Raw genomic sequence first — 11,589 nt, forward strand, 5'->3', positions numbered from 1 at the left:
GGCCAATCTCGAATACCGCTAGTCTTAGCGTCGTCCATAGCTACACATCCAGGACGGATGATCATCCCAAGGTATTCTACCTCCTGGGCGTCGAACGTGCACTTTTCAGGTTTGAGGAACAGCCGTTCCTGCCGAATCCTGTCAAGAACACGCCGAGTTCGTTCACGATGGGAAGTGAGGTCGTTTGAGAAAATTAGGATATCATCCATATATATAACGAGTCATCCTTCATTAATCTCCTGCTGGAACGTTCTATTCATGTACGCCTGGAAGGTGGCCGGCGAGTTGCAAAGACCAAAGAACATAACGTTTGGTTCAAAGAGACCGTATTCCATAGTGAAGGCAGCTTTCCATCAATCTTCGGGATGAATACGGATATTGTTGTATCCCGAACAGACGTCCATCTTGGTGAAGTACTTGGCACCATGTAATTGCGCAATCAAGGAGAGCGGGAGTGGAAGGGGATAGGCGTTCTTGACAGTCCATTCGTTGATATATCGGTAATCCTGACAGGGGCGAAGGTCTCTGCTTTTCTTTCCTACAAAGAAGAATCCACTAGCCTGCGGAGACTTAGATTCAGAGATGAATTCCTTTTTCACATTTTCATCGATGAATGCTTTGACCGCTGTGCATTCTTTTTCTGATAATGGGTATACCTTTGACATCTTGGGAATAAAACTGGGTTTTGTTTCTATTTGGTGATCTATCCCGGGTCGTTCGGGCGGTAACTGGTTTAGACCATCCTTTGCGAAGATGTCGGTGAAGTTGTGAAGATACGAAGGGACAAGTTCTTCGAAAGACTTCTTCTTCTGCTCAAGCCCAGTAGCTAATGCAAACTGTTGGGCTTTGTTACTGGTTTTAACGTATTTGGGGGGCCGTGTCAGAGGTGCAACCGTGGTCCGCTGTTCCGAGATGCTGGTCCCGTCTTTCGTTAACGGGGTGTCTAGGGAGACATTGGTGATTACCCGAAGTTCGGAGGTATCGGCGGGATATTCGATCAAGAACTCGTCATCTTCGAGGTGGTATGTGGAGATTTCCCGCACCGTTGGTGCGTAATCTGTTGTCCACACATCTTCCTTCGTATCGAAAGAGTCGTCATCATCGTCAGGGATAGGATCAAGGTTAGGCAGCGGCGGTGGGGCTTCTTCATCCGGAATTTCTTCAATGGTGGCTTGAGGCGCCAATTCGGCGAGGTTTATCTTAACTGGTGCAGGAGGCGCCTTCAGCAGCACTACAACTGGGACCGGTTCTTCTTTCTTGTTTATCTGGAATAACGGCGGGAGTCCATTCTTCTTGTGCTCGTGATCCACTTCTTCTTCTATCTGATCACTCTTCTCTGTGTGAGAGAGTTCTAGTGTTTCCGCTTTCCATCGGATCACCGGGTCCATAGCACGCAGCCAGGGGATCCCGAGTAGGATCTGATCACGTCGGCCAAGCTGAGTGATGTTAAACTTTCCGATCATTGATCAGTTGTCAATCTTGACAATGAGGACGCAGTATCGAGTAATAGTGCCTCCTTTCGTGTAGCTTCCATCCGCAGTAGTAACTCGGAATGGTTTCGAGAGTTTGTGGGTTCGAATCCCGTGGGTTCTGACAAACTCTTCAGAGATGAAGGTCCCGGCAGCGCCGGAGTCCACAACAGCTGTTGTGTTGACGGTTTTAAGACGAGTTTTAGAAATGAGGGAAATGGGAACACGAAGTTCCTTTCTTATTCCAATACTTTGTACAAGTCTTATGGGTACATCGGAAGATACTGACGTCGATCCAGTCTTCCACGTCAAAAATCCTCTGCGAGGCGACGGATCGTTGCATCTTCTTCTTCACTGTTGCTTATTTCTTCTCAGCGAACAGGGATCTTCTTCTTCTGTGGGCATGCTTTAGTGAGGTGGCCCTTCTGGTGACATGTGAAGCATAATCCCCGCTTCATGTGGTCACTTCTCTCGACTTCAGTGAGTCTGTCTACTTCCATCGCGTTTGGATCATGTCGGTCAATGGAGGGTCTGGGTACATAGCGCTGTCCTGAGGGTTTGGTGGTGGTACGATGATTGGATCAGAATGCGACACCCCTCTGGTAGTTGCTATCGAGCCTAATGACTGCGGCGATGTATTTGTCGAAATCTGTTGGGATGGTTTCCATCTGAAAGACGGAACTAACAATTCCCTTCTTTAATCCATCGTTGAGGAACGTGATGAGGACGGCGTCTTGCTTGACACCAGCTTGTGCAGCCAGGGTTTTGAAACTGGCGATGTAGGATGTGAGATCTCCTGTCTGTCTCAACGTCCTAAGCTTGGTCATGGCGGGTACCGACAGTGTTGGCTGGTACAAAGGCTTCTTTGAACTTAGTTTCGAAGTTTGCAAAAGTTCCGTAACTCTTAGTTGCGGTGTTGTCAACTTCGGTGTAGAAAGTGAGTGCCCAACCCATGGCACTGTCTTCTGTCATATACGCAAGAGCGGTGATGACCTTCTTCTCGTTGGTATTGTAGATCGTAGCGTTAAGCGCGAAGTACACCTTAATCGCATACAACCATCGTAGAGCCTGCTGAGGGCTTCCGTCGTAGGTAGACGGAGCTCCGGCTTTCAATTCTGGGGTATTGGTGGACATCCTGAGCATCTGGTCAAGTGATGTTTCTGTTCAGGGGAACGTTATCGTTCTCTCTCTGAGTTCTTTCTTCTGGTAACCTCCCGGATGGAGAGGGTCGGTTGAGGATGACTTTAATCTTTTGTTACAATGACTCGTAGTCGACTAGGATAGGCGCGACAATAGGTACCCGATAAGGGTACGCCTAAAGCCGGATTGTGTCCTCACAAATGTAAGGTTCTTAAGACAAGCCGAAGAGAGTGTCTCCGGTTTGAATATCGGTTTATATGACGACTTAGGATTGGAGGTCCTAAGCAAAGGATAAGGCAGGTAAAACCTAGTAGATTAAAGTGAGGTCTAACTAAGTACAAGACCATGCTTATATAGGCGTAGGCACTTTAGGGCAGGTACACATACGTCATCGCCGAGTCAGAGATAAGGGATATGAGTCAGCCAGTGATGTCATCGTCCGAGTCAGAGATAAGGAGTATGAGTCAGCTAGTGGTGGTGCATGGCGGCCATGCTGTAATACAGATATAGAAAGACATTAGCCCAATGATGGCACAGGCAAGTGCGGTCATGGCATGGTACATGTGAATGAAAGTTAAGAGAAAGGAAGAAAAGAGATAGGGGTAACCATGGTTGTAACAAGAACTCACGCCCAGAACCAGATACCATACCACCGATCACCCCGACACCTCCCGGTTTTACCTGGGACGAAGAAGAACAAGAGTTCTTTCAGATAGACGCCAAGGGCACCAGATATTCCATCGAACAGTGGGCTGCTTACTACGCTAGCATCGCCCCCAAGAACAAAGTTTGGAACTTCCACACCCAAACCTACGAACGATCCCTATCCGCAGAAATGCCGAAAGAAATTGGAAAGACCCCCTCACCCTTCAACGGCGATACCCGCCTTGCTCAGGGATGGACGCTTCAAGTCGAAGCATACCTAGACATGAACGACGAGGTATATGACAATGACAAGAAAAAGGTCATTTTCGCTTTAAGTCTTATGACTAAAGGCGAAGCTGCTAAATGGGCCGAAGGCCAACTTAAAGCTGCTGCAATATCCAAAGACTACGGAACCTGGCTGGATTTCGCTAAGCAATTCAAATCCACCTTTTTTCCAAAGAACGTTGAACAAACTGCGATCTGTCGCATTTCCTCCCTCAGACAAACCGGCAGTGTAGCCGCTTACGCATCCTTATTCCGCACCATCCTTGCCGATACCGGTATCTCCAAGGAGAACACGAAGATTATGTTCTTCAGAAACAGGCTCAAGCGTGAGATAGTCTCCGCTATATATGCCTTTGAAACGACCCCTACCACCATCGAAACGTGGCTAGAGAAAGCCTTAGATGTCAAGGTATGAAGGACCTTAATAGCACCTCCTTCCTACACCAAGGCGAAAGACCCCTATGCCATGGACATAGACAGAGTAGAAGTAGATGACGAAGAAGGTGAGAAAAAGACGAGGAAGACTTATCTCACTCCTCAAGAATGGGAGCGTAGGCGCAAGGGCGGCCTTTGCTTCAAATGCGGCAAGAAAGGCTTAGCCATAGACTGCCCTAACCATCCCACGGTTACGACCAACACCAGGAAAGTAGTTAAGGAATCATCTGACGACGACTACAAAGAATTCCAAGAGTGGAAGGCATTTAAAGCACGCCAGATGAAGAAAACCGGTAAGAAGCTGGTTAAGAAGGAAGAAAGTAGTGATGAGGAGGATTTTGCTTAGGGGAGCCTACCACAGTGTTAGAAACTCCCAGAATCGGACTTTTAGTACAATCTGTTGGCGACACTAATTCTATTCGTCTCCTGTTAACCATCAGATCTGAGAAGACCGGAAAAACCACCGTAGCCGCTGCTCTAATCGATTGCGGTGCAGAAGGCGAATTTATCGATGAAAAGTTCATCCTCAAAGAGAACATTCGCACGCACAAACTAGAAACCCCGATACCTGTGCATAACGTAGACGGCACGTTAAACAAAGCTGGAAGAATCACACGGTACTGTGAACTCTCTTTTTTAATCAAAGATATCCCCATGCAGAAGCGTTTCTTTGTAACCTCTCTAGGAGGAGAAGACACTATCCTAGGTATGACTTGGCTGAAAAAGGAAAACCCAGATATCGATTGGACAAATCAAGAAGTCCACTTAAGGGAGCGTACCCTGAAAAAAGCATTTATTACCGAAGTCGAAGAAGATGAAGACGTCTTTTATGACGCGCTAGAAGAACTCAAACCAGAGTGGGACCCTGCTAATGAAACTCTCCCACACCTTCTAGACCCCATCAATGACGACGACGATTTCTATACCTATATCCAAAAAACTGACAATATTTCACAGACACTCGCCCAAGACGCCGCCAAACCAAAGAAAACCTTTGAAGAACTCGTACCTGAGGAATTCCAACAATACAAGGATGTATTTGGTGACGTAGCTAATGGTGACGTAGCTAACGGAACCCTCCCTCCAGAATGCAAATACGACCACAAGATCAACCTCAAAGAATCATTCGAACTGCGGAAATGCAAGATTTATCCACTTAACGCCAAAGAAGAGAAGATGACCGTGTTTTGAAATTCCAGCCAAGGAGGTACTTGAAGCAGCACTTGAAAGAGAATTCATAGAAATCTGCTGCAGCTACAGGATCGTGGGCAAGATGCATAGCATGTTCCCATGCTGAAGCAAGGCGAGGAAATCGATGCGACAAATCAACGGTCTGATCACCGTACATAACCTGAAAGATAGGACTATGAGCCGGACATGGGTTAAACGTGAAAAAAAGATGAGACAAACCGAAGTAACTGAAATAACTCCGTATCTCATTCCGTACGTAAATTTTCGATGCTTGAGAGCCTGGGATTCAAGCCGCAATGGTATTGACTTGCTTCAGGAGATTCATCGCGTTTCGTTCAGCAGGCGCCAAGTCCGAAAATCTATGCTCGCGCTCTACTTTCGAGGCAAGACTGTCCAGAATAGCAGGCGATATTTTGGTAAGATTTTGTGCAACTTGCTGGAAGTTTGCCCGGCGGACAGTAAAGAAAGTTTTAAGATGGGCCATTCGACGTTGAATCATGTTCCACACCACGAATATAAATGAATGGTGGTATCGAAAAGAGCGATCTGCTATGTTCAGGTAGTATTGAGCCTGTTGCTGGAAAGACAGAGCTTTAGATCGAGTATCGTCTTCAAATCCTCCGATACCAAATGGGAACAAAGTAGGATACATGCCTGGGATGAGATTGGGATTATTGTACTCATTAATGGGATGAAAGCCTCGATGCACCACGAGGTCAGGCAGTGTCGACTTCTCCGAAACAAGGTTCTTGAGCGCAGCAGCCATGAACGTTCGTCCACTGATGTTATCACACTCCGGATCAGAGACACCTGCTTTCTCAAGCATTGTCACATCAGAGTCGACATCCAAGTCATCTACCAAAAGCTCCGCTGGATGCTTCTGAAATCCAGCCGTTTCCTCTTCAAAAACTCTTTTGACATCGAGCTCATTATTTTCAACCACACGATCAGATAATCCAGGCAACATGTCGTCATCTGGATAAAGTATCAGATTATCCGGTTCAAGTAGGATATCGGAATACAATCGATTGTGATGCTTTAACCAAACAAGAAAAGACCAGATTTTATCCTTCCGCACTCGAAACATGGGACCCATCTGGTCGGGCTTGAATTTACCAGGACCAACAAAGACAATGCTGAGGAATCCATTCACGTCTGCAGGAGTCCGAGGCAACACAGACACGGTGGATACAATGTTCATGTCATGAGCACAAATGTTGCCATGAAAAACTTTCGGCTGCAATGGATCCGACAACTGGAACAAGCGCGTCACATGCGCCGTGGTATTGTATATTGCGCAGATCTTCTCTTCTACCCAAGTCAAGTCTTTGAAATACGTCGGGAGCTCACCACGATACAAGCCATTCGCGAGCGCAAAACGAGGCACACTATCCTGCTTTGACAAAGCAGTAAAACAGTCAGCACAGACATTCATCGTAGTCGAGTCAGAAGTATCTTCGACAATCCCTGCCTTATCGAGCATAACACCATCGAGATTCTTATTATTGAATGTGAACGATGCTGAGACGCACTGCACGATGCATTTTCGGATGATAAAGGTGTCTGTAACACGAAGAGCGTTCAATATAATTGGCAGGCAAGGTGCTCCAGGTTTTGCTGAAATAACAACCTCCGCAGATCCAGACTGCCTTTGAGAACAGACAGTGCACACAGGAGGATCAGTCCACTTCGAGCCTTCATAATAACGATGCAAGCAATCCAGGACAACCTCTTTCGATACAGGTGCCGGCCATTCACGCCGGCGTGCAATAGCGAGGTCTCGTGTTTTGTTCGCCAACTCGATCTTCCTATCACGCCGTATTATTTTGCGTCGGTCAGGCTGCGAAGGGATTTGATGACCGAGTCGGTCCACTACAGTAGATCCATATTCAAATGACAAGATCTGCAGAATATATTGCTCGTCCGACTGATCACAAGGCTGAGATAGTGGTAGGTAACAGAGCAAGATATCACACACCGTACTCGGACCGATACACTGCAAGAAATTCACTCGATCTCAAATGTGAACGGCGAGACCATTACAAGTCTTCTGACGTGAGCGGCCGTTTACTGATGGACGTCCCTTTGCAGGTAGACCACGTATACAATTAGAAAGCACTTCAATGGTCAACTTATGAAGCCTCTGAACCAAATCTGTAAGTGGAAGGGCGGACCAACTGATCAGCGGCACATCAAGGGATTCGAGGACACACACTTGCGGCGGTGGTGGTCGACATAAAGCCACAAAAACTTCTCTTCCATACGTATCACCAAAGTATTTCGCTAACTGAGGCACAAGCAGTTGGCTACCCTCTGTAGTCACGGTAAAGGACAGCAAACTTCGTAGTTGGTCTTCATCTGATTGCATCACATATTGTCGGGTAGCAACAAAGTGAGATAGCACTGCGCGAACACGACCCTTTTTTGATTTTCCTCACAAGAGAGACAGACGAGAAACACAATCAACTAGTACACTGTCCAAGAGGGCCATCAATTTCTGCTCCTGAAGTTCCTCGTCATAGTAAAACCATTTTGGGTAGACACCCAGTCTCGAAGATAGACACTGCTCAACAGATAGAGCTTCACTAAAGGCAAGCTTGCGCAAGATAACACAGTGGCAGTAACCTGCGCCAGCAAAATCACTCAGTGCCATCGACAACGATACTCGATGCTGGCTCACAGTTATAGAAATACCGTCGTACGAAACAGAACCACGAAAATCCAAACAACGGCACATCGAACAAGACAAAGGGTGAGATTTAAGACAGGTTTTCAACCAAGCACAAAAATTTTCGGGTGTTTCAAAGACGGCAAGATGATATTGTGGATAATAGAGGGCATCATAATAATGAGGATAGTGTTTCACATAGTGGGGCTCGTCACAGGGAGGACACTGTCCCTCCTCGAGAACGCGAGCCAAACGGCAGGGCGACTTCGTAATGAAAACGCTGAAAACGCATGAGCCGCGTCGAAACAAACGAAAAACACAAACTCACATACTGTCCGATCCGGTCCTGTCCATGCTCAACGACGATCAATGATGAAAGCAGTCGAAAAAGCCAACAAAAAAGCTAATGGCCGTACGATGAAGCAAGAAACAAAAGACGACTGGGCCTAAAAATCCATTTACAACCGGGAAAAAAAACGGCTTACTTAATGTACCGTTTCGAAACGCAACAGATTACTTAATTTACAGTTCTCTGCGTCAAATTCTGATATCCTTGCACAGGGGTGATTGTTGCTCCCCTCGTGCCACTGCCAGCATCCCCTGTGGACTTCCAGGGAGTGGCGGTGGTGGAGGAGGCGGCGAAAATATGGTGCTTTGGGAGGAGGTTGAGATTGGGGAGGAGGGACTGGTGATTACGCAGGGGTGGCGGAGGGAAATAGGATTGTTGTTGGTATGGCTGCTGCTGAGGTGGCGCGGGAGTGTGGAGGTGGGTATGGTTGAGGTAAGTAGCTTTGGGGATGAGATGGTGGTGATTGATATTGTGATGTGGGAGGCGGAGCTTGACGAGGGGATGACGACGGCTGATATTGCGGAGTGGGAGGCGGGGCCTGATGAGGCTGATACTGGTAAGGCTGCGGGGAGGATGTCGATGATGAGTAAAGCAGTCGGGAAAAGTGGCTATGCCATGGAACCACCGAAAACAATGTGATATCAATAGTTGTCCGATAAGGAAAGTAAAAACGGCAATAGTTACCTAGGCCTCCGTAGTTTCAGACGCGAAGGTCAGCATCGAGCAATCGAAAAGCATGGAGAGGCGATTGACCGATCAAAACGTCGTAACAGTACGAAACTTCAACAAGAACAAACCGGAGTTTTCGGCCACGTGACCAAAGTATTTGTCACACAACAAATGTTTCCATGTGATGCGAGCAAAGTTTTCGTCACAAAACAAATGTTTTTGTCACACTATAGGTAAATGTTTTTCACGAGCAAAGTTTGATGATGTTTTTCCAAAAGTTGGTTTTTGTCCAGTGGGGTCCCTCATACGAATCTCATTGAGGCCCTTCGGTAGTGGGATCGCTTATGAAAAAGCCGGTACTCCAAACATTTTCCTACTGACCAAGCCTTATTCTCACGGGTGCGATGCGTTTGCAGGGAATTAGCCATTTGTGTCCGACAAAACCCTTCTCTCACTACGTGAGAGTCGGGGATTCACACGTTGGATTGATCGCAAATAGGCTCTTGTGAGGACATCTCGTTCGCGCGCGCCTCCGTCGGGGAACCTGTGTTGCCGTCAGATGAGATAACAAGCATGGAAGACAGAAACAAAGAGCACTCGCGCGACTTCTTCGCTCTCTCTCCCGACGCGTCCAACACCAGCTCTACACCCGCCTTCCAGACGGGCTTCTACAGCTGCCAGACGACCAAAAGCAGGTGTTACGGCGCGAGGGTCTGGGTGGATGTTAGCGTTATTCCCAGAATATTGTAGTCAACACACCTTGACAATAATATAATAATTGATGAAAGGCGGTACGATGCCTCTGAAGCCGAGAGGCCATGCGAGTTGTGAAGTGAAAGAAGGAGTTTGAGAGAGGGTTTCATGAGATTGCCACTAGAAAGAGTTAGTTCTATTCAGGCGAGGGAGGAAAGACATACTAGATACCAGCAACGCTCTCTGTCCAAGTATCTACGTCTGCTGTCAGATGCCATGGGGGGAAACGTGGTAGTAGCGAAGATGGGGAGTAGAGTCAAGATCGTGGTACCGAATCTAATGATTGCAGGCGCTGACGAAGCCCATCAAAGACGCGTCGAACACTGACGTTCATCGTGCAAAGTGACCTGCTACCAAGTCCATACATTGCTACTCCATGGAAAATACTCTACCATGCACGAGCTGACAGGGCATCCATCACCACAATGACCTCTGACGTAGAAAACCTTCACTATATCCTTGACGCTGGGTTTGCAACAGTGGTGCATAAACCCCATTCCTCGAGGTGATGTATCCTTGGTGGCAGAGTCACGCGTAAATCGACGCTCTCCTGATCCGTCTGGTGCTCTCGAGACTCGGACTCATACTGCATTGGCTAATTCTACCGCGTTGGAAGTCAGTCTAATGGAAATTTCGCACCCATACCCTCACGATGCCTCGTTATCCTCATCTCTCGTGTGTCTTACCTTGGCACTGGCCGCCGTGCCGTTATATATGAGTTGTTCGGGCTATGTCAGACTACAAAACCTACTATTTGAAGGACTTCGTTCAGACTAAGTAGATTTGGAACGACAGACGGAGTGTGAAAACACCCGATGCTGCTCAGTATGTTTCACGTTTCTAAATCCCATCTTAATTTTAGGTGACAATCATTTATGCTCTGTTGAATTCAAACTGTGTTATCAGAGATTCACTTTCGCGTGAGTACTCAGATACCATGGAATTCTGCCAGGCCTAGGCTTAGGTCGGCCACTTCCTTCATGTGAGTTCTGCCAAGGACCACTGGCAGGCACGAGTCACCACAACATGCTGTATCTACCTGCCACCCATCCACCTATAATTACAACGGTTACGTGGGAGTTACAGGTACGAAACACTGCTGGTACGTTCTCGCCATGGCTTGGCACTGCCTGAATGCCAGTGGTGGACCGTGGCAGCTAGTGGCGTGGTGCATCGCACATCCACCCTTTCCACCTATTCTCATTGAATTCATTCGACAGCATTTGCTGTGAGTCTGATTCGAGAATAAGGAGGAATCAGGCACCCGAGCTAATTGCTATATTTAAAAGCGATCATGATGGACGGCGGTATATATGCCTGTAGTGCACGCACTCCAATACACCTCATCCCGATATGACCATAATCTCAGATGATCCCACTTGGTGGCCAATCATCAGTTTTTGTCATCTTTACAACTATTTTCTAGGTTCGTAGAGAGTGATTTGGATGCCAATGGTGTATCATCTCAATATATTTGACTATCGCTTCGCAGCTGCATGCTCTACTGTGGTAGTATACGACTGGGGTGAGCGAGATAATATGTTCCGAGGGATCATTGATATCCATACAATATTCAAGCATTAACATTCGGACAAGAGGTAAGTTGATGTCATGACCTGTAATCTTACTAAGAATGTTTTGACAGTTCGAACTGATCTTGGTGGGCAAAGTCCTGTATCAGAATCAAATAGAATGATGTAGTCAACTCGGGGCAGAGCCAACGTTGGTCCTTCATGACCGTTCCTTATATTTGCGTACGTTATTGCTACGAGCGCAGTTGGTGTGTTGTACTGACTTCAACATATACTAGGTGCGCTACATTGGAATACTATATACTGTGTACGTTTGCAAGTCCATCTACACAACACTGCAATGTGCCAATAAGCCATCTCTCGCAACCAGCATTAACATCCTGCGTATGTGTCCTCACATGCATTCGCTCCTTCTGACTGGCGGCATGCGTTTTTTCCCTAATATCTGGATTG

The 11,589-nt window shown here is 47.1% G+C and overlaps 4 protein-coding genes across 4 annotated transcripts; 2 read left to right on the plus strand and 2 right to left on the minus strand.

Moving 5' to 3' along the window:
* Positions 1 to 5,130: 5,130 nt before the first annotated feature.
* BJ212DRAFT_1571908 (uncharacterized protein) lies at positions 5,131 to 5,931 on the minus strand (the record flags this gene model as incomplete). Its single annotated transcript, XM_041342068.1, has 3 exons — positions 5,131 to 5,409; positions 5,473 to 5,601; positions 5,623 to 5,931. 3 exons carry the CDS (start codon positions 5,929 to 5,931, stop codon positions 5,131 to 5,133), a joined length of 717 nt encoding a protein of 238 aa, XP_041185138.1.
* A 165-nt stretch (positions 5,932 to 6,096) lies between these two features.
* Positions 6,097 to 6,600, minus strand: BJ212DRAFT_1291957 (uncharacterized protein; the record flags this gene model as incomplete). Its single annotated transcript, XM_041332125.1, has 1 exon — positions 6,097 to 6,600. A coding segment is annotated over one exon (504 nt), but the record flags the coding sequence as incomplete, so codon positions are not given.
* Positions 6,601 to 8,161: 1,561 nt separating this feature from the next.
* Positions 8,162 to 9,430, plus strand: BJ212DRAFT_650352 (uncharacterized protein). Its single transcript, XM_041343747.1, has 4 exons — positions 8,162 to 8,263; positions 8,319 to 8,805; positions 8,863 to 9,207; positions 9,268 to 9,430. Exons 1-3 carry the CDS (start codon positions 8,203 to 8,205, stop codon positions 9,086 to 9,088), a joined length of 774 nt encoding a protein of 257 aa, XP_041185140.1. The 5' UTR covers positions 8,162 to 8,202; the 3' UTR covers positions 9,089 to 9,207; positions 9,268 to 9,430.
* Positions 9,431 to 10,817: 1,387 nt separating this feature from the next.
* Positions 10,818 to 11,338, plus strand: BJ212DRAFT_650457 (uncharacterized protein). Its single transcript, XM_041343748.1, has 5 exons — positions 10,818 to 10,832; positions 10,894 to 11,030; positions 11,097 to 11,129; positions 11,183 to 11,202; positions 11,250 to 11,338. Exons 2-5 carry the CDS (start codon positions 10,958 to 10,960, stop codon positions 11,298 to 11,300), a joined length of 177 nt encoding a protein of 58 aa, XP_041185141.1. The 5' UTR covers positions 10,818 to 10,832; positions 10,894 to 10,957; the 3' UTR covers positions 11,301 to 11,338.
* Positions 11,339 to 11,589: the final 251 nt, after the last annotated feature.

Source organism: Suillus subaureus (assembly GCF_016647635.1).
Source record: "Suillus subaureus strain MN1 chromosome Unknown BJ212scaffold_374, whole genome shotgun sequence".
NCBI lineage: Eukaryota > Fungi > Basidiomycota > Agaricomycetes > Boletales > Suillaceae > Suillus > Suillus subaureus.